At 45.5% G+C, this 22682-nt stretch overlaps 2 protein-coding genes and 1 long non-coding RNA gene across 4 annotated transcripts in view; all 3 read left to right on the top strand.

Annotated features, from left to right (window-relative positions):
• VAMP4 (vesicle associated membrane protein 4) overlaps nucleotides 1-3160 on the top strand; it is a 30682-nt gene extending 27522 nt beyond the window's left edge. For both annotated transcript variants that reach the window (XM_079981811.1, XM_079981812.1), the window contains exon 8: nucleotides 1442-3160. In XM_079981811.1, coding sequence (XP_079837937.1) covers nucleotides 1442-1470 — 29 coding nt within the window. In that variant the 3' untranslated portion in view covers nucleotides 1471-3160. The remainder of the gene's footprint in view (nucleotides 1-1441) is intronic.
• A 5588-nt stretch (nucleotides 3161-8748) lies between these two features.
• MYOC (myocilin) lies at nucleotides 8749-16953 on the top strand. The gene is made up of 4 exons (XM_079981551.1): nucleotides 8749-10364; nucleotides 12367-12495; nucleotides 14135-15474; nucleotides 15732-16953. Exons 1-3 carry the CDS (start codon nucleotides 9803-9805, stop codon nucleotides 14917-14919), a joined length of 1476 nt encoding a protein of 491 aa, XP_079837677.1. The 5' UTR covers nucleotides 8749-9802; the 3' UTR covers nucleotides 14920-15474; nucleotides 15732-16953.
• A 3448-nt stretch (nucleotides 16954-20401) lies between these two features.
• Nucleotides 20402-22440, top strand: LOC307218902. Its single transcript, XR_013840097.1, has 2 exons — nucleotides 20402-20556; nucleotides 21613-22440. It is a non-coding gene; the product is annotated as an uncharacterized lncRNA (long non-coding RNA).
• The last annotated feature ends 242 nt before the right edge of the window (nucleotides 22441-22682 follow it).

Consider the following 22682-nt stretch of genomic DNA (forward strand, 5'->3'; position numbering starts at 1 on the left):
ATTTATTTATTTATTTAGTCAGTCAGTCAGTCACTTTATTTTTATCTTTATTTATTACATGTCTAAACCACCCTTCAGCTGAGGATCACAGGGGGATTTACAGTATAAAAAACATAAAAATACATAACATATTAAGAAACAAGAAACAATTAAAAAATCAAAGGCTGGGATAAGAGGAATGTTTTTGCCTGGTGCCTAGAGATATGTAACAAAGGCACCACATAAGCAGCCTTGGGGAGAGCATTTCACAAATGGGGAGTCACTGCGGAAAAGGCCCTCTCATGGAGGCTCTTGAAGAAGGGCAGGGTCTAGGGCAGTTCACACAGGTAGAGACAGTCCTTGAGGTCTTGTGGTCCTGAACTGAGGTCAAAACCAGAACCTTGAATTGCACCTGGAAACTAATCAGCTGCCAGTGCAGTTGGGTCAGGATTGGTGTTCAATTCTACAACTGTCTTGCACCAGTGAGTAACCTGATCACCAAACTCTGCACCAGCTGAAGTTTCCAAGCCATCTTCAGAATCAGCCTTATGTACAAAGCCTTGCAGTAATCCAGCCTAGAGGTTACCAGAGCATAGACAACAGTAGTTAGGCTATTCCTGTCCAGATAGGGGTGCAGCTGGACCACCAGCTGAAGCTGATGGAAGGCACTCTGTGCCTCTGAGGCCAAATGAGCCTCAAGTGACCGCAAGGAATCCAGAGGTTTCCCCAAGCTACATCCTGCTCCTTCAGAGGGAGTGAACCCCTCTCAAGAGGAGGCATCCTCCCATACACCGGGTCTTGGGAACCGTCCACTAAGAGTGCTTCAGTCTTACTCGGATTGAGCTTCAGTTCATTGGCCCTCATCCAGTCCATTACTGAGGTAAGACCACAGTCCAGCACATCCACTGCCACATCTGCAGGTGTAAAGGAGTAGAGCTGAGTGTCATCAACATATTGTTGACAATGTACTCCAAAACTGTGGATGACCCCACTCAGCGGTTTCATGTAGATGTTAGACAGCCCTGAGGAACCCCACACTGAAGGCCCCACAGGGCCCAAGCATCGCCCTCTGAACATGTCCCTACAAGTAGGACCGGAAACACCGTAAAGTGGTGCCCCCCACCCATAACTTGGACCTCCGCTCCATGTTCAGTGGTACTGAAGGTCACTGAGAGGTCAGGGAGAATGAGCAAGGACACAACTCCCCATCCCCACCCTCAAGTCCGCCCTGAGTCTGTGCTGAGTAGCCCCTGCTGGGTGAGATCAAAGCCCCTTTCCCACCCACCCAGGCGTCAGTGATACATTGGTTGCACAAATGGCATTCTTAGAAGGGTGTTGTGGATTGAGATTGGTGCTGGGTCACTGCTGAGACAAGAGTCTTAAATATGTAGAGCCCAAGCTGGTTGGTTGACAATTCATTTTGTGTGTGTTTTTAAAGACGCCTCTTTTCTGTCTTTTACAGTTCCCCTCATCTTCAAATACCACACTTGACTTGCTGGTGGATATTATGGTGGCTTCAGGATGACAGCATAGGAGGCAGCTGTGTGACTTCTGTGGAACATAATATGTATATAGCTTTGAAGTGTGTCCCCCCTTCTCCCTTGGAGGCACCAGATTAGCTCCAGAAAGAGCATTCAGAGGATCCAGCAAATCATCCTTTTCAGCCAAGAACTCATTCTAGTGTCAATATCTAATCCAAACCCCCATTGTTGCTCCCTGGAAGGAAGCTCAGTTTGGAGTCAGATACTTATTGCTAACTGGTAATGATGTTATTTATAATTTACAGAATTTCTTATTACTTCTGACAGAGGACAATGGAGGAAGAATAAGGGAGGGATGCAGTGTATAAACTCTATATCATTGTTTAGAGACATATTTAGATGAATAACTGTGAAGATGCCACTTTCTCATATTTAAAAAACCACGATTTTGCAAGGAGACTTTCTGTACTTGTTAAGGGACCCAGAAGCTCCATGTTCTCGCTGTTGCTTATGGATGTGACATAAAAGCATTCCAGTAAAAAACCTATTTTTAACTGTAACTATGTAGCTACTAGTAAATTATTGAAGTAAAGGAAACACTGTTTACTTGAATGAAGACACACAGAAGAAAAGGAGACACCTTTTGGTCTGTGCAAGTGCAACCCAAACCATGCATGTGTTTTGCTGCCAAATAATTAAGAGTTAGCAAGTTTACATGCCTCCTTTTTAAAAAAGGGGTCAGACTGTTTACATTTAAACCATTTTTAGAAAAAAAAAACAGTCTCCTACCTACACCTTAGTATACTTGGCTAGTGAGATGCAAGTAAGTTCAGGTTAAGAAGATGTGAGGAGGTTCACTTTTAAACTTCATTCACCCTGCATCTGGTCTGACTTTTTACCAAAACGTGAGGAGCAGCTTTGAGACTTCCAGGGACTTCAAGTTTTTCTTTTCGTTTTAGGCACAGGACAGCTGCACCAAAATGACTACATAAAGACAGGTTATAAATTATGTTACTATAACATAATAAGTGTCTGTTCACATCTACTCCTCTGGGTATTTATTTATTTATTTGAATAGATATAGATACAGATAGATACAGATACAGATAATATAGATGCACATACACACGCACACTACTTAATTATAAAATTCACCCACCCCCATCCTACCTGGTCGTATTAGGGCCTCCCTGCCAATGCAAGGCAGTGGGGAGCAGCAGCAAGATGTGGCGCTGGCGCTGTGTGTGTCGCACCACAGACTAGCCTGCTGCCCTCAGGTGCCCTGGTATATTCAATGTTTCCAGACCCAGAATCCACTTTTAACCCGAACATGCATTTGAGGACCCATTTCTTAATCTCTTGCCATGTATTTGCATGGGGGTGGTGCTCCTGTTGTGGCCCCCCTTGGGTCAGGCTTCAGCCCACCAGATGCAAGATCAGGGCAGCAGATGATGATACATTGCCAATGTTAGTCAGAGTCATCAGTTAGTGCAGGAGCAAAAAGGGAGGGATACCATTGCCTAGGACAGTGCAGCTTAGGTTTAACTAAGGTCAGACTAAGCAGGGCTTCTGGCTTTAAGACAGGTGAGGTATGGAGATTGAGCTTTTTGTTCAGTCTGCAGCCTTTTTGCAACAATGCACTTACAACATTTTAAATTACTAGCTTGAATTCCAGGGGACTGAATACCCGTGAAATAAAGCAGGGTAAAGAAAAGAACCATGCCTTCTCTTTGAGGAACTACTTGAGACTGGTTCTTTATGTGGTGACACTTCTTTTCAATATTATTTGCATTTCTAGGCAAAAGCTACAGATTGCATTTTAGCTGGCTGAAGAAGAGCCTTTGTTAAACAAATGTTTGCTACAAGTTGAGTCTGTGCGTGCCTATGCAGCCTAAGCACAGAACTAAGCACAACTAAGTTCAGTAACGCCTTTTTCCAAGTAAGCGGGCATGGAACTTCAGTTTTAAAAACAATTGATGTTAAAATATTTTTATATTTATTACAGTTTTTCGCCAAAAGAAATTAGGCTAATGAATCGTTTTGCCTTTTGATTTTTGTATCTTGCGGGCTGCTCTGCAAAAATGAGCTGTCACAGGGGCTTCTACACTACCTAGAGATTAGCAGTTTTGTGAGAATTCTCTGGGAGAGCTATTGTTATATTTATTAGTTGCTTTTCCACAAAGGTGAACTTCAAGCAACTTTAGAAACAAGCATTAGGAAGAAGTGTAGAAACAAGAATGAAAGCAATGATAATATGTACAAAAGAGCAGATCCAGCTCAGCCCACTCCACAAAAAATTAGCAGGAAAATAAAGCCCCAAAGCCTGGTTTTTGCCTGACGTTAAAAACAGTGATGTTGCCAGGCATGTTTCCCTGGAGAGAGCATTCTCGAAATGGGGAGTCACCACTGAAAAGGCCTGTTCCCATGTGACCACCTTCTTGCCTTTCCTGGCAGAGAGGTTAGTATTGCAAACTGTTTAAGGGGAAGGAGTACAAATCTCAGGACCTGGGTGGCAGCCTATTTTCTGCTTGACTTAAGAGCATTGGCCGTTTGGTCCGCCCTCTGATGCCATTCACCAGGCCCCACACCAAGGCACCTGCACGTGGGGCTGAGCTTCAGGAAAGCTGCCAACTCAAGCTGGGACAGTTGTACAAAAGGTGGAGCATTGTTTCCACTGGCCTTTGAAGCACTTGTTGTTGAGTGGTAATTTGTACTTGCAGTCTTAAAAGAAGAAGAAATAAAGCCACCCATTTTGACGTAAGTAGTACAGTCTCCAGGTAGCACAGCATGGCCCAATTCTGGCTTTCTACTGAGAAAAAAAATCTGGTTTAAGTGGAATTAACTTCCAAGCACAACTGTAACTTGAGGACTTTGTCACCTTTCTGCTTTTTAAAATTGAAATTCTGAAGCCAAATGTGCAAATAATTTCACTATGAAGAGGAAACAGTAATTAGTAGTGGAGTGTTTCAAATCCTTCCTATTGTGCATATGAATATTGTGTATATTATTGTGCATATTGTGCATAGGGAATCGGGCAACAGTCTGTTTTCCCAAGTACAGTACAGATGAACAGAAGTTAGAAAAAGAAGAGAAGTCACATCGATCCTCTTTTTGGGTTTCTATAGCTGAAATTTGTTCTCTATACTAAATCCTAGAAAAGAAATATTGCCCCTGTATTTTGCAGGCAATAAGTATAGAGAGATTAACACTCCTGTAAATAACAATAATGCAAAATGTTGTTTATGTAATTATTTATTTTTGGAGCTGGTTTTACATCCTGAATTTGTCTTCTGTCAATGAGCTATACTTTCAGTTATACTAAGAACTGATGTAACAAAGTTGCTTTAAAAATGTGAAGCTGTTCACACTCTCCATACCACATGATAATATAATTTTATCAGCTGGTGTAGGGTGACTTCAGCCCTGCTTTCTGCAGGGATTGGCTGTGTGGTCAAGTTCTCCATGGGGAAGTTGGTTGCACGGCCCAATCAGCCGCTTCTCCACTATCCCCACACTTGTTATGTCAGGGGTAGGGCAGGTGGGTGTAGTTTGGGGGAAACAGCCTTGTGGGCCAAGACAGGGTGGGCCTGGCTAAATGTGGCCCAGGACTGAAAGTTCCCCACTGCTTCTCTAAACCCCTCATAGTTTGTTCCCTCTAAATGTAAAAGCCCTTGGTTCTTTACTTTCTCCTCTTTGGAAAAGAGTGGCATAATAGTATTGCAATCCAATCCGTGGCCTGTTGACACTCCCTCCATGGGAGCATATCAGTCTGAATAGTGTCCAGTATTGTTCACTCTGGCTGGCAGCAGCTCTCCAAGGTCTCCAGACACGGGTCTTTCTCAGCCTTCCTTCCTGGGCCACCAGGGACTGAGCCTGGGTCTTCCTACCTGCTCCATGCATGAGCTTGGCCACTGAGCCACGGCCATTGTGTTGCCTTGGACAAGTGCTGTGTGGCAGATTATATCCCCAGTAAAGGACTGGTGTGAAAACAGCCAAGTCCTGTCCATTTCTGAAAGGGAAAGAGAGAAATAATAAATGATTATTCTGTGCACTGCTGTAATTTGTATAATTTGGTATTCTTGTGATCAGAATACTGAGTAGCAAAAAGATAACAGTGAAACACTGCTAAAGATACAATCATATATATATGGAAGATTATGTTTGTGTGTGTGTATGAGTGAGTGAGTGAGAGAAAGAGAATGAGAAGCTTTTCATTTATTGCATGTCATTCCTGGAAGTGCCTGGTTTCTGCTACTGATTTTAGCAAATGGGGACTTGCAGGTTTGGCTATAAATTAACAATAAACTTTCTGTGATACCATTTACTGATGTGACGTGAGTGTGGCAAGAACTTTAATTTTTGTGGATAATCTTCTTGAAAACATTGGTGCATCACGTATGGAGTGTGTTGTGTAGGTGAATATTTACATGGTGTGTAGCAAGCAGTGTCTGGTTAGGGAGCTGTGTGGAGGTTATAGGAGAAGGCAAAACCAGCATTTTAGGTTAGTGTGGTAGACTAGCAGACTGCAGCCTTTGGGATGGATGGGATTTCTAGGGAAATATCTGGAATTCCAAGTGGCTCAGAATAAAGCATGTCAGGCCTTGCATTCAACATCCCTGAATAGCTTCCATTCAGTTGAGGATGCAGCTCAGGCCCCAGAGCTTTGAGGCTTGGCAGGTACAGTAGTTACACTGGGCCCCCGACTGCAGGGCCCGCAGGGTCCAGGGCCCTTATGTTAGCAGGAAATAGATTTTGAATTGGGAACTAATAATAATAATAGTTGAATTTATATATTGCCCTATACCTGGCGGTCTCAGGGCAGTTCACAGAACAAAATCAAAATATAAAACCACAAAAGATATAATAAAAATAAAAACAACCCAATAACACACACACCCCTGGAGATATTTTAAAAGGGCATAGGATGTCAATCAAATCAACCAAAGGCCAGGTTAAAAAGGAACGTTTTTGCCTGGTGCCTAAAGGTGTATAATGAAGCTGCCAGGCAAACCTCCCTGGGGAGAGCATTCCACAGACGGGAAGCCACTACAGAGAAGGCCCTGCTCTCGTGTTGCCACCCTCCGGACCTCTTGAGGAGGAGGCACACAAAGAAGGGCCTCAGAAGATGATCTCAGGGTCCAGGTAGGTTCATATGGAAAGAAGCAATCTTTGAGGTATTGCAGTCCTGAGCTGTTTAAGGCTTTAAGCCAGCACTTTGAATTGGGCCTGGAAACTAATTGGTAATCAGTGCAGTCTGACCAGGAACAGTGAAATATGCTCAAACCATCTTGCTCCGATGAGCAACCTGGGCGCTGAATTCTGCGCTAGCAGAAGTTTTTGAACAATATTAAGAGACAGCCCTACATATAACACATTGCATTAGTCTAACCCTGAGGTTACCAGAGCATAGAGAACAGTAGTTATGCTATCCCTGTCCAGATAAGGACGTAGCTGGATGACCAGCCAAAGCTGATGGAAGGCACTCCAGGCCACTGAGGCTACCTGAGCCTCGAGCGACAGCAAAGGATTCAGGTGTACCCCCAAGCTATGAACCTCCCCTTCAGCGGAAGTGTAACCCCATCAAGAGCAGGCGATCTCCCATCCATCTGGTCTAGGGAACCACCCACTAACCGTGCCTCAGTCTGATCTGGATTGAGTTTAAGTTTGTTGGCTCTCATCCAGTCCATTATCAAGTCCAGCATTTCCACTACCTCACCTGCAGATGTAAAGGAGAAGTAGAGCTGAGTGTCATCAGCATTCTGCTGACAACGTACTCCAAATCTCCGGATAACCCCACCCAGTGGTTTCATGTAGATGTTGAACAACATGGGGGATAGGATTGAGCCCTGAGGATCTCCACGTTGAAGGTTCCACAGGACTGACCCTCAGGGAATGCCCACTCAAGTAGGCCCAGAACCACTGCAAAGTGGTGCCACCCATCTCTAACTCAAGACAGCTGCTACAGAAGGATACCATGGTCAGTGATATCAAAAGCTGCTGAGAGGTTGAGGAGAATTAACAGGGACACATTTCCCCTGTCTCTGTCTCGACAGAGGTCATCATACAGGGTGATCAAAGCAGTTTCTGTGCCAAAACCGGGCCTAAACCCTGATTGAAATAGATCTGGAAAATCAGTTTCTTCCAAAAGCGCCTGGATCTGGTCTGTGACTACTCACTCCAGAACCTTGCCCAGGAAAGGGAGATTAGCAACTGGCCAGTAGTTAGTTGGATTTTCTGAGTCCAGGGAAGGTTTCTTAAAGAGTGGTTTTACCACTGCCTCCTTCAAACAGGCAGGGACCACCCGTCTTGTAAAGAGGCATTGATCACCTCCCTGGCCCAGCCAGCTGTTCCTTCCCTGCTGGATTTTATCAGCCAAGAGGGGCAAGGGTCTAGAGCGCAAGTGTTCACTCTGACTGATCCAAGCACCTTGTCCACATTCTCGAGCCTTACCAACTGAAACTCATCCAGCACAACAGGACTAGACTGTGCTCTGGACACCCCATGGGATTCATCTCCTATAACAGCAGAGTCAAGGTCTTGGTGGATGCAAGCAATTTTATCCTCAAAATGTTTTGCAAACAATTCACATCAGCTACTGTTGGTCCCGCCACCTCCTCTGGGCCAGCCTGTAAAAGGCCCCGTCCAGTCTGGAATAGTTCTGCTGGACAACATGATGAGGATGCCATGGAGGCAGCAAAGTAGGCCTTCTTTGCTGCCTTCACTGCCACTAGGGAGGCTCCATAATGAGCCCTTACCAGTGTTCGGTTGCATTCATTTCGATCTTTCCTCCTCTTGCATTCAAGCCGTCTCCCAGCTTGTTTCCTCGCCCTCAGCTCTGGAGTACACCAGGGGGCCAGTCGGGCTCCACAAAGTTGGTGAGAGTGCTCAGGGGCAAACATTCAGATGTTCCAGAGGTCCTAGAGCCATTTGGAATCATACTGGATCCATCAGCCTCCAAGGGAGGACCTTCCCAATAGGTTCCCCGTCTCTGCGGAGGGGAAAAGGTGCCAGCGGCCTAAGTCTCAATGGGCTTTAGGAACAGAATTTAGGAACATTCTTCCTTTCACTGAATGGAATATTGAGAGTGCCTTCAGACTGTCACTATTTTGCAGGAGGGATTCAAGTGCATGTTGGAACTTTAGACTTGAACATTTAAAGTGAGTTAAGTGCCTGTCACCCTAGTGCAATAAATCCATGGGATGACCAGGAATGGGGAGCCACAATTTTTTGCAGTTTGCAAAGTGGCAGGGAAGTACATTGAAAAATGTGGGATGAACAGTTAACTTATAGGAAAATGTGTAAACACCCTGGAAAACAATGAAATTTAGGGTATGCAAACAGCAGCTTGAAATACAGCAAAGCCTTTGCCCCCCCCCAACCTGCCCACTGCACTTGGCAGTGCTGTCCTCATCAGAGAGGGGTGTGAGGGCTTCTTCAGCTGACACATAAGACCTTTTGGGTTTCCCTTCCCCTGCAACCCACCCCTAGTCAGGAAGCGGTCATCTGCTCTGACTGTCTCAAACCTGGTTCAGGTACAAAGTGAATGCAGCTAAAAAATTTTAGTTGGATTGTAGCTGGGTTGAGGAAAAAATGCATCTAAAGGCAGATTTTCCTCAAGAAACTACAGGATGGATATGGATTGCGGCTAACATCATACGTATGCAGTTTCCAAAACTAGAAGAGGGAGCACACTGGATGTGGAGTAGGCAATAATGTGTGTATACCCCTAGGCTCTGTAAGGAGTGAGTGAACAAAACATCTGTGCTTCACATTCCAGACTAAATAATGAGTGGGCATAACCCTTAACATAATATTTTGTAGTACTTATTTCCATAATAACACATTTCTAAATGGTTTAATGGTTGCATATTTATGGTGTAGAATCCCAACTATCTTTGGCAGGCAAACTTTTAAAACTCCACTGCTCCAGAGCAATTGCTTCCCTGAACCTGAACTTGCCCCACTGCCGGATCACAGAGTCATAAAGCCATGCCCTCCGCAGACACACACGGGCGGCAGATCTGCCTCTACACATTTTGTATGTGTTGAGGATAAGGATCCCAAGAATGGGCACTGGGTTCATATTCCCATGGAATCGTAAATGAAACACGATCCCTTTAAGAGAGTTGATTCCCATTAAGTCTGTGCTGCTGCTGCTGCCGCTGCCGCCACCGTAGCTTCTGGCAAAGCGACCCTCTCCTGCACCTCCCTGGTTCTCAGCTGTATAAAATTGAGGTCACTAGGAGCTCAGTTTCAGAACAAGTGAGTGAGAGCTGGTGAATGCTACTTGCACACTGTGCTTCTCAGGAAGGCTGTGTGGGCTTAGAGGCAGCAGTGAAGCCATGAAGGAGCTGGTGACTTGCTTGCTCTCAGCTTGGATGGTATGGGAAGCAGTCGGGAGCTCTGCCCGCCTCCACAAAGCAAACAACCAGGATGGCAGATGCATCTATTCCTTCACAGTCCCCAGTGCAAATGAAGCCAGCTGCACTGACCCTGGGGAAGTGATGGCCATTATCAGGGATCTCCAGAGGGAAAGCAACAGCCAGCACCTGGAACTGGAGTCCTCCAAAGCAAGGCTCAGTCTCCTGGAGACCCTGGTCAGCCAGCTGCATGGAAACCAAGCAGCAAGGAGTTCCTCCTTCTCTGTGGTGAGTTTGCTTCAAAAAGAGGTAGAGAGTCTGAAGAGAGAACAAGCCCAGAGGGACACACAGGTCAGCAGGTTGGAGTACACCATCAGCAACCTGCTCCAAGACAAGTCTGACTTGCAAGAAGATAAGAAGTGGCTGGAGGAAGAGAGGAATGAGCTGGGAAGGAGGTTGGAGAACACCATGCGGGAGGTGGAGCGGCTGAGAGCCAGCCACTGTCCCCAGGCTGGAGAGGCACCCAGCAGGGACTCCCTTCAAGGTACTGTAGAAATTAAAGCTGCCCTCCCCCCGCTCAGTCACCCTTTTTTCCTAAATCAAAATGCATGTCTTTTGGCCTTTCCTCATAGGAAGGAAGGAAGCTTCAAACCCTTCGTAATTTTAATTGACCTTTCCCAACTGCAGTGGGATGCCATTTTGTGAGCAGGAGGGGAGGGGAGGTAACCAGGCCTGTCTAGCCTCAATCGCATTTCATCTGAGGTTTTGATGGCATGTTGTTTTGTGTTCAATCCGTTTCTCAACTCTTCCTGAGCCTCTGCAGTCAGACCTCCTGGTCTAGTCCTGGATGGAGTATGTTTACTGCAATGACAAACATCTATACAAAATGTGAGTGATGGTTACTTAGAGATGAGAAATCGTGGGGCCTAGGTGCTTCTCGCCTGTCCCTGGCACAGAGCCATGCCCTTCCCACTTGTCTCCACTTCTTTCAACTGACGAAATGCCAGGGAGCATCAGTGAACATTCCCATCTCACGAATGGAATAGCAGCAGCCCCAGGCATTAAAGGCTACCTGCCAGCAGTGTGTCACCCTGTTGGTGCTGCTAAATGCCCTGTGCTTTGCAGAAAGGCCTGTCCCATTGAGTCATGTTCCCCCAGTGGTAGAGTAATCCAGGGGTGACCTCAAGAAGGTATCTGAATGAGGCTAAATGGTTCTCACGGGCCTCTTTCCAGGTTTGCTTAGCACAGACCTGCTTAGCACAAGGGTGGGCTTTTTACAGGCCTTTGCACCCGATCACAGGGTGGCAGAAATAGGGGTGGGGTGGGGGTGGAATGAATATAGAAGCTGGGATCTGGTGTCTGTCAGGGAATATTTTTAGAGTGGGATGCCTCCGAAGCAAAAGTAGAGCATCATTAGCATTTCAGGACATATCAGTCAGCAAGCTGGAAAATAATTATGCTACTCATGAGCAACAGTTTCCATCAAGGTAGTGGGGGGTCAGGCCAAAAAGCTTATGGCTCCTTGGAGGAAGGGTACCTGAGATTGGGAGACATGCCAATGACTACAGAAAGAAAAGAGAGGCCCAGCTAGCCTTTTTGTTTGGTTCTGGGGGTAGTTTCCAGAAGAGCAGATAGCTCAGTGAGACTCTTAATTTCAGGGTTGTGGGTTTGAGCCCGCATTGCCGGGGGTTAGGCTAGATGACCCTCGGGATCCCTTCCAATGCTACACTTCTATTTTTATTATTATTCAGGGTGAGGGGATAACTGAAATGACAATGAAACCACTGGAACTTCAACCGCTGCTAATTTTGTTTAATTGAAGTAAAAAATGAATGAAATCTCTAATAAGGGATTTATTAATAGCAGGAAGAAAAAAAAGAGAGTGAGAGATGAAGTACATCTGAGCGCATTTGGAGTGTGGCTGGTATCCAATGCCCTCACTATATGAGTGCAAGGATATATGCACTAACAAAAAAATTAATGCTATATTGGACACAAGCTTAAAATTTCATCAACACCAAGTGGCCTTTCTGAGCTTCCACATTTCCGGAAGCAGCAAGGCTTCACATCTCCTTTTTCTTACCTTGGCAGTAAGAAATAAATTGGTTGCTTGAACCCACTGCTGGTCCCTTTAAAGTGGAGAAAGACTGCTTTAAATGAATCTGGCCAAGGAAAGTGGTAGGACACCACTTGTTTGATTCAATGCCTCACAAATCAGAAGCAATGTTCAGTAAATAGCTGACATAATTTAATCTCCCCTTGAATAACTTCAGTGACCCACAAGGACGTTTGACTGCTCAGAGAACTTCTCTTCCCTTCTCTCTCCTCTCCTCACCCAGCCCTGTAGGCCTATAGCTGGAGGGGGGCTAAGGGGGGCTGCTCCCCTAAATTTTCTCTTCGTTTCCTATATTCTTTACACGCAATGTTATCATCAGGAAAGCCTTTGTTTCAAAGCTCCTTCATGGCAGACTCCTCCTTTCCGTCCCCTTGGCCTTCAGGGTGTTAATTTTTCTTCTTGCCCTCTCCTTCCCTGCTTTCCTCTGCAGAGTCCAAGGGGAACACAGACACTCTGGACTACCAAGAGCTCAAATCGGAGCTGGTGGAGGTTCCTGCATCCCGCCTCTTTCAGGGAAGCCCCTCGCTTGGCCTCCCCAGCGCAGAGGGGGAAGAATCAGGTACAGAGCTCTCTTGGGCAGGTGCTGGTTTCCCTTGCTTTGCTCAATGCGGGCTCCTGCCCATCTTTGTAGCACTAGTGAAAGAATCTCGCCCAAAACACCTTGTTTGGGACAGCCTCCCTTTCAGCCAGCTTTCCACCAGTCCAACGTGAAACTCTCCCTTGTCAGTTTGCCCCTTCAGAAGTGCCAGCTAGTCCTGAAAAACCACCTCTGACTGCCAGACTCCTGTTTCCTTCCTTTATAAACAAACCTGGCCTGTGTGTGGAACACTACATGGAACCCAAAATCAGAGCGAGCATCTATTTTGAGTCTCCTTAGAAAGTTGGAGAACACATAGCCAGAAAATAATTATGGCTATTCTTGATCAGAACAAAATGTTGAAATGTTACACCCATTTAAGAACAAGAACAAGAAAGCTGATATACAAAGTCCCAAACCATTTTTTTGTGGGGGAAGTGGAAGCAAAATTGAAGGATATTCACTAAATTAGAGGCAGCCACCTCCAACTGACACCACTACAAATTTATTCAGAACTTTTAAAATGAAAAGGTTTTGATTTTGAGACACAGCTTTCTCATGCAGTTTCAAAACCTAGGGGAACTTATCTCTTATTCCTCATTCTCTATCCCATTGCTAAGTAGAATAATCAGCGGCAAGAGGCAGAAATTCCCAGATTCAGCCTTTCCCAACTCTCTAATTATTATTTTTTGTATTTTTGGGAAATTTATATCCAGGCTTTTGCATACATTTTTAAGTAGGAGGAATGAGAAAGAGGCCTTGGAAAGCTGCTGGCCGTGAAAGTAGAATATTTTTTTTTTTTTTTTAAAAACCAGTATTTGTTTTAATGATGTATAAACATGGAGATTCTTGAAATATTAAGCCATTTAATAGATAACCCACCCAGGTTGGTCTAAGGCAACTATAGACATCCATTCATGCTCTCCACTGGTAAAAAGATGACTGCCTTCCAAGTTAGAGTGATCACCTGTGGATGCCGTCTGGTACAGAGGCACAGCCAGAGGTTGGCAAAATGCTCTCTTTGTGGGTCTGGCCCCCAAGCTACAGTTGGGGCAGAATTCTTCAGCCCAATTACCAAGAGGAGTGAGGCCTTGTCAGCATAACACCCAGCTGGCTCAGAGCTCTGCACTGGTTACCGATTTGCTGCTGGGCCAAGTTCAAGGTGGTATTAGCATATAAAGCCCTACGAGATTAACTTCCCCCACATGCTCCCACTTGACGGCTTCGATTAGTGGAATTGACACGTAGCACCTCTTCCCCATTGGTAAGAATGTGATTGTTGAGTGTGGCAGCACCTGCACTTTGGAACCCCCTTCCTACAACATTCCTGTTCGAGAAGCCTACTCAGATGCTTAGAAAGTTGAGGTAATTTTAATCTGTTTTAGTGTTTTAACTTTTGTATGATTTAAAGTAGGGTTGTAAGCTTCCTTGATTTTTTATTTTTTACAATCAAGTGGTGTATAGATTTTATGAAGCAAGCAAACAAATGTATAAAATGCCTTTGGATTGGGGCACACTGTAAAATAGCATATTTGAAGAGTAGTCCCCCTCCCCCCCCCCAATCTCAAGTTCAAATTCTGCCGTAGGGTGAAGTAACTGGCTTACTTATTTCCTGGAACAGGTTGTGGAGTGCTCATATCAGTTGGTGAACCAGTGACCTTCCGCAGGGCAGAGACCATTGCTGGCAAGTATGGTGTGTGGATGAGGGACCCAGAACCCATCTCTCCCTACAGCCGAGAGACAACTTGGAGAGTTGATACCGTTGGTTCAGATGTCCGCCAAGTCTTTGAGTACAACAATGTGGATCAGTTCACCAAAGGCCACCCTTCCAAAGTACATGTGCTGCCCCAATCTATGGAGAGCACTGGAGCTGTTGTTTATCGGGGTTCCCTCTACTTTCAGATGCGCAAATCTAGAATAATGGCAAAATATGACCTGAAGACAGAAGTTATTACGGTCCAAAAGGAGCTACCCAATGCCGGCTACCACGGACAGTTTCCCTACTCATGGGGTGGATATACAGACATTGACTTTGCAGTTGATGAGATGGGGCTGTGGGTAATTTACAGCACCGAAAAGGTAAAGGGGGCCATTGTGCTTTCTAAACTGGACCCAGAGACCATAGAGATTGAACAAACATGGGAAACCAACATCCGCAAGCAGTCAGTGGCAAATGCCTTCATGATTTGTGGCTCCTTGTACACCATCAGCAGCTACTCATCCCCTGAGGCCACTGTGAATTTCATCTACTCCACTAAGACAGGAACGAGTGCACCACTGAACATCCGCTTTGAGAACCGGTACAGATACAGCAGCATGGTAGATTACAATCCCACAGAAAGAAAACTCTTGGCTTGGGACAACTTCAATATGGTTGCCTATGATATCAAGCTTTCCAAGATGTGATCTGCTTGGAGAGAGTGGGAAGAGGCCACCGGCCAGAGAGGCTCATTTCCAAGGGAAGCTTGGAGCAGGAAGTCCACATAACCACCATTACTTCGACTAGTTACAATATGGGGCACACAAATCATGCCAAAGTTCTCCTGACCAAGCTCTACTGAGGGAGCAGGAGCTTTGTGCAAGCTCCCCCCTGTGCTTAGTGGCTGTGCTCTTGTGCAGCTGCTATTCATTTCAGTGGAGTTTAGGAAGGAGAACCTCCCATGGATTGTACCCCAGTTCACTGCCCTTAATGGGCAGCCACTGCCATTTGCTCCAAATGTCTCTGCACAGTGTAGTCTTTCCTAATTAGACCTGGAACACAAATGCATGCAGCCTTCAAATGACACAGACCCATTGCCTCTGGAGCTCTCTTCTTTGCCTGGCCATAGGATTCAGCACTGTTGGCTGACAAGCAGGACTGAAGTAATCTCTTTCGCTCTCTTCTGTGGACCTGACAATGGTGCATTCATTACATAAGTGTAAAGTTGCCGTTATTATATTTGGCTTCATTGTAAAGAGCCAGTGTGGTGTAGTGGTTGAGAGCGATAGACTTGCAATCTGGGGAACCGGGTTCGCGTCTCCGCTCCTCCACCTGCAGCTGCTGGGTGACCTTGGGCCAGTCACACTCCTCTGAAGTCTCTCAGCCCCACTCACCTCACAGAGTGTTTGTTGTGGGGGAGAAAGGGAAAGGAGAATGTTAGCCGCTTTGAGACTCCTTAAAGGGAATGAAAGGCGGGATATCAAATCCAAACTCTTCTTCTTCTTCTTCTAAAGCCCAGCTTACCTATAACAGCCTGGTGGCTGCCTCTTCACTGCAGAGAACTTAGCAGCACTTTGTGGTGGGGAAGGGGATGCTTAACCCTTTCTCGCCCACTTCTTTTTGCCTGAAGCTTGTCTTAAACTGCTTCCTCCTGGCAGGTCAAAGTTCCAGGTTGAAGTTTTCTGTGTGTGTTAGAAACAAACAGGGGTCCAGTGTACTGGTGTAGTAAAAGCAATTGAGAGACATTTCAGAGGAGTAGAATTTGTCAGAATTATAAATCTAAGAAGTGCAGTAAGTGAATAAAAATTCAGAGCAGTCCCTGCCTGCAGGCTTGCAGTCTAAATTCCATTTAGGCTTTGCAAGGTCTGTTGAGACTGGGGAACCTGTGACCCTCTAGATGTTTTTGGACATGCAGCTCCCATCATCCCTGAGGGTCAGGGCTGGAGACAGGAAGAGGTCAGCAACAAAACAAGAAATCATCTGAGGCCAGTGAAGGAAACAAACCACAGCTCTTGCCCAGTGGCCTCGGCAACTCTTTCTAGGAGGTCAGTTGCGAGGACTGAAGGCCCCTGCCTTCCCAATGCCCACCAGGACTTCTCATCTCCAGGGTCTTTCCCACACAATGTCAGGCTCCATTTGCGCACCACAGCACCTCTCCTCTGCCTGTTTCATTGCTCTGCGTGTTCTAGGGGTGAAGGGAGCTGGTTGCAGCAGCAGCAGGAGACTCCTGTATGGAAGTCAATAAACAATTAACCCTCCAACCAGTCTTATCGGTGCAGTCATTTCTTTTCTGCAATGTTGCTATACAGCCCTTTCCCCAAAAAACTAATGGGGTGTGCCTGGCACTGCCTGGGACTTCTTAGAAACAACAAAAAAGGTTCTTTTTAAATGAATAGTGCAATTTGTGGTTTGAGACCCATCACAACAAAAATTGGGTGAAGTCACACCAAACTCACATTTCAGCCTGCCATATTAATTCAAAATGGCTCTTGGCATCCAGACATTAACAGAGACACCCCCAGCCCAACCTCAGGAACCCTCCTGCTGAGTTTGGCAATGATATCTAGAGTGCCAGTTGAACCTATGTCAAAAAATGTGCCAAGTCATGCCAAAGTGATGTTTTGGTTTGCCATCTTCATTCAAAGTCATGCCTAGCATCCAAATAATGACGTAGTCTGATATCCCACCTTGGTAACTATTGCGTCAAATTTGGTGATGATATCCTAAGAGGCATCTGAACATATAGAATCATAGAATCCTAGAGTTGGAAGAGACCACAAGGGCCATCGAGTCCAACCCCCTGCCAAGCAGGAAACACCATCAGAGCACTCCTGACATATGGTTGTCAAGCCTCTGCTTAAAGACCTCCAAAGAAGGAGACTCCACCACACTCCTTGGCAGCAAATTCCACCGTCGAACAGCTCTTACTGTCAGGAAGTTCTTCCTAATGTTTAGGTGGAATCTTCTTTCTTGTAGTTTGGAGCCATTGCTCCGTGTCCGCTTCTCTGGAGCAGCAGAAAACAAGCTTTCTCCCTCCTCTATGTGACATCCTTTTATATATTTGAACATGGCTATCATATCACCCCTTAACCTCCTCTTCTCCAGGCTAAACATGCCCAGCTCCCTTAGCCGTTCCTCATAAGGCATCGTTTCCAGGCCTTTGACCATTTTGGTTGCCCTCCTCTGGACACGTTCCAGTTTGTCAGTGTCCTTCTTGAACTGTGGTGCCCAGAACTGGACACAGTACTCCAGATGAGGTCTGACCAGAGCAGAATACAGTGGCACTATTACTTCCCTTGATCTAGATGCTATACTCCTATTGATGCAGCCCAGAATTGCATTGGCTTTTTTAGCTGCCGCGTCACACTGTTGGCTCATGTCAAGTTTGTGGTCAACCAAGACTCCTAGATCCTTTTCACATGTACTGCTCTCAAGCCAGGTGTCACCCATCTTGTATTTGTGCCTCTCATTTTTTTTGCCCAAGTGCAATACTTTACATTTCTCCCTGTTAAAATTCATCTTGTTTGTTTTGGCCCAGTTCTCTAATCTGTCAAGGTCATTTTGAAGTGTGATCCTGTCCTCTGGGGTGTTAGCCACCCCTCCCAGTTTGGTGTCATCTGCAAATTTGATCAGGATGCCCTTGAGTCCATCATCCAAGTCGTTGATAAAGATGTTGAATAAGACCGGGCCCAAGACAGAACCCTGTGGCACCCCACTAGTCACTCTTCTCCAGGATGAAGAGGAACCATTGATGAGCACCCTTTGGGTTCGGTCAGTCAGCCAGTTACAAATCCACTGAGTGGTAGCATAGTCAAGACTGCATTTTACCAGCTTCTTTACAAGAATATCATGGGGCACCTTGTCAAATGCCTTGCTGAAATCAAGGCAGGCTACATCCACTGCGTTCCCTTCATCTACCAGGCTTGTAATTCTGTCAAAAAACGAGATCAGGTTAGTCTGACATGACTTATTTTTCAGAAATCCATGCTGACTATTGGTGATCACAGCATTCCTTTCTAGGTGCTCACAGACTGTTTGCTTAATGATCTGCCCCAGAATCTTCCCTGGTATTGATGTCAGACTGACTGGGTGGTAATTATTTAGGTCCTCTCTTTCCCCCTTTTTGAAAATAGGGACAACATTTGCCCTCCTCCAGTCTGCCGGGACTTCGCCTGTTCTCCAGGAATTCTCAAAGATGACTGCCAGTGGTTCTGAGATCACATCTGCCAGTTCTTTAAATACTCTTGGATGCAGTTCATCTGGCCCTGGAGACTTGAATACATCTAGACTAGCCAAGTATTCTTGTACTATCTCCTTAGTTATTCTGGGCTGTGTTTCCTCTGCTGAATCATTTGCTCCAAATTATTCAGGTCGGGCATTGTTTTCTTTATTGGAGAAGACTGAGGCAAAGAAGGCATTGAGGAGTTCAGCCCTTTCTGTGTCCCCTGTTTGCATTTCACCATCTTCTCTGAGTGACCCACTGTTTCTTTGTTCTTCCTTTTGCTACGAACATACCCATAAAAGCCTTTTTTGTTGCTTTTAACCTCTCTAGCAAGCCTGAGTTCATTCTGTGCTTTAGCTTTTCTGACTTGGTGTCTACACGTGCTGGCTATTTGTTTGAATTCCTCTTTGGTGGTTTCCCCCCTTTTCCATTTTTTGTACACATCCTTTTTTAATCTTAACTCAGTTAAAAGTTCTTTAGATAGCCACCCTGGCTTCTTTAGGCACCTTCCATGTTTCCGTCTCATTGGTATTGCCTGAAGTTGTGCTTTTACTATCTCCCTCTTAACAAACTCCCAGCCATAATGAACTCCCTTTCCTTTTAGTATTACTGTCCATGGGATCTCACCTAGCACTTCCCTAAGCTTTATGAAGTCGGCTTTCTTAAAGTCAAGAAATTGAGTCCTAGTATGCTTGGCTGCTCCTTTCCGCTGTATAGTAAACTTCAGAAGAGCATGATCACTCGCGCCTAATGATCCTTCCACTTCTACCCCACTAACCAGGTCATCAACATTGGTTAGGACCAGATCTAAAATGGCTGTTCCTCTTGTTGCTTCTCCCACTTTCTGGACAACGAAGTTGTCTGCAAGGCCAGTGAGGAATCTGTTTGACCTTATGCTCTTGGCTGAGTTTGACATCCAGCAAATATCCGGGTAATTGAAGTCCTCCATTTGGCTTGGGGATCTATAGTAAACTCCCACAATGAGGTCACTGTTATTCTTCTCCCCCTTAATTTTGACCCAAATGCTCTCACTTTGGCTTTGAGGTTCTAAATCTTGGATCTCTTCACAGGTATACACATCCCTGACATATAACGCCACTCCTCCTCCTTTCTTGTCTGGTCTGTTTCTCTGAAATAGATTGTATCCCTCCATTATTACATTCCAGTCGTGTGACTTATCCCACCAAGTTTCAGTGATGCCTATTATGTCATATTTAGTTTGCTATATTTGGTCTCATAAGCAAAAGGACAAACAAATCACTGAACTCTGTGCTGTATGTATGCTTTGCATTTGAAGCCTGCTAGGGATCTGGTGGAAGCCTGTACTTTATGTATATAGTGAAACTGCCTTAATGCTTTGGACCTGTCAGTAAAGGACAGAACTGAGTGAAAAGTTGGAGTCCGACTGTATTTCTTCCAGCACAAGATGCACTGCCACAAACCTACACACTTGGAGGGCTGCACACATTTGGCACATGCCATATGTCAACAGTGTGCACTGTAAAGCCTGCCCTTGCCACTCTCTTGATACTCTGGCAGTTACTGTGCTGCTGTCCTGCATTTGACTTAACTAAGTGTCCCTGTGAGGACAGGAATGTTGTCTTCTTTGTGCCACATCACAGGTTTTGAAAGAAGCAGCTTCTTGCTACTAGGGGTGATGAGAGTTTTTGCCATTTGTCCTTCCACTTGTCTGCCCACACCATGTATTTACCACTCGCCTCCAATCCCTGATCTGCCTGGCAGCACCTATTTGCTCCTAGGCTCTTCTGAATCTCAGCATCTCACTGCCCTAGGATATCTGACACTCCTTTCTTTAATACCTATAGCAAGAGAGCATTAATATGCTTTTGTTCTGATGAAATTAACCTGGCAACGCCTTCATAAAAACTAAGAGGGCTTATTACACAAGCGTGACATCATCAAGGACTCCTACTTATCCAATCAGATTGAAAGACTGATGACAAATCCACACATAATGGATCAGGATGGACACCAGGCCTGCTCTGAAGCATCTCTGCTGGAGTTAATAAAATTTAACATCTGAACTACAGCGACGTGATGTGATGGTGGATTTAAAGGGCATCCAACAACAGTCCACCTGTGACAGAATTTTGACACTGCAGTGAGTTGGTCAATTTGCAAGTGCATTTGTTTTAGAGGTGCCATATTTCAAAAAGTGAAAATCCGAACACAAAAGTTGTTGGCCTTTTTTTTTTGGGGGGGGGGGTGTTGCAAATCTGTTGAGCTTTGACTACAGTAAAGTGGTTCAGTCACGCAGCCTTCTCTTTAGTTTCTCTCTCTGTGTGTGCGCAATGTGCTTGACCAAAGGCCCCATGGAAACAAGTTTTGAAGAGGCATTTGAAGGAAGCGAACAAGGGGACTTCTAGGCACAAGAGACAAAAGATCCTTGCAGTTGTCTCAGGATGGCGCTGGATAAATTGTTTTGGATGAGAGGGTGTTGAGAAAGGGGCAAGGAATAAATCCAGGGAGGGTTCTGAATACAAGGATGTGTTTGTACTGTGCCTGGAATGATAGACATCCTCAGCAGAAAGGCAACTGGGCGTGAGAACTGTATCCTACTCTGATTTGCTGTCTTTGGAGCAGGTGTTTTCTACTTACAGCAGTTAAGCATGTCTTTATTTACAGTAATCATAATCATCCATTTTAGGTTCTAAACTTCATTTAACAGGCAGATATGCCTATACTGTGAGAGGAGGCTGCAGATGTGGGATGCCCTGAAATGGTCAAAATCATCCTGAGAGTCAAAGCCATGGCCATGGCCTGCCAGGGCTCCTGTGCAGGTCTCTAGAAGCAGGGGCCACGCAGTGCAGGTTTACTTAGGTAGACCTAGGAGAGACAGTGTGGCACAGCATAGGACAGGCTCTTGCACTGATGAAACAGGGGTTCAAATCCTGGGCTAGCTTGGCCAAATTTTAGTTAGTACCCAGCCTGTAAAGTGAATTGACTAGAGTATTTGTAAGTGCAAATTCCAATAAGATAATTACTATACACACACAAAATCTATAGAAATTGCTATAAAAACTAGCATGTGACTGTTCAGTATCCCAAACTGGGCAGGGTGCCTTGGCACTGGCCTAACTCAAGTAACACTTGTGTTTTGGCAAAGCAGCTAAGCTCAAGTTCCAGCCGCTTGAATGACTCGTTTCCCACTCCACAGGTCAGGCATCAATGGACTATCACCCAGCAGCACAGAGGGATGGATGTGAGATGTTTTTGCATGGCTCCATTAAGTCCCTGCTTTTCAGATGCCTCTCCTGCTTCCCCCAGAAATGTCCACAACTCATCCCCTTCTGAGCCAGGGGAACAACCCTGCAGATGCCAATGCCACTCTGCAACGTTTCGCCAAGGTCTTTCATGCTGTCTCAGACAGGGCTGCATGCAGCAGCTCTCAGACAACTGGGTATTTTCCACCAATGACCAGAGCCTCATTAACCCAAGCTCTCCAGCCTGTGCACGAAGAAGTCGAAACATCACCTGTCCTGAAAGATGTCTCTGTTCTCCCCCACTGTGGCTTACATGCCGGATAGATGGGAGTGGCACACCACCTCTTGTAGGCAGCTGGGCTACGCACTCCAAAGACCCCGTGTGCAAAGCAACTGATCTAGCAGAGCATCAACCGACACCTGGAAGCTGCGCTGTCTACTCCCTTGATACAAGAAGTCTGAACCCCACATGCCAACATGGATGCTGTGCTCCTTCTCTTCCAATGCATTATATCATTTACTCATCACCTGTTTCCTCGAGCTATTTGCAAAATGAAGGTGGCCACCGATTCTCTAATAATGTGCCACCAGTTCTTGTTGCTGTGTATCCAAGGGAACAAGGTTCCCCACCTCATGTGGAACAGCTAGCCCAAATTGACCGGACTCCCACACCTGCTATTCCAGACAGCTACCTTGCCTTTTCTGGGTAATAGGAATGTGTGCCAAGTTTGAACACGGCTGGCCTTTCCAGGGCATCATAAATCAATGGTCATTGCATTAGATCTCTTTCTTGGTCTTTTCATATTTCCTTCCTCTCTCTTCCTGTGACCTTGACTTTTGTCATGCCTCTCTTTTGCTTTGTATGTCTGAGCAACATCACTGCAGAGATGGATTCTGGAGCTGCAGAATGCCACCTCCTCTTACAATATGGGTGGGTGAGCTGACCTGTAATTGTAATTTCATGGATAAATTTGCTGATCTAGCTATTCTACAGTACTCTCGAGTAACTGCAAATTAATTTAGT

The sequence above is a fragment of the Podarcis cretensis genome, assembly GCF_951804945.1.
Source record: "Podarcis cretensis genome assembly, chromosome: 6".
Taxonomy (NCBI): domain Eukaryota; kingdom Metazoa; phylum Chordata; class Lepidosauria; order Squamata; family Lacertidae; genus Podarcis; species Podarcis cretensis.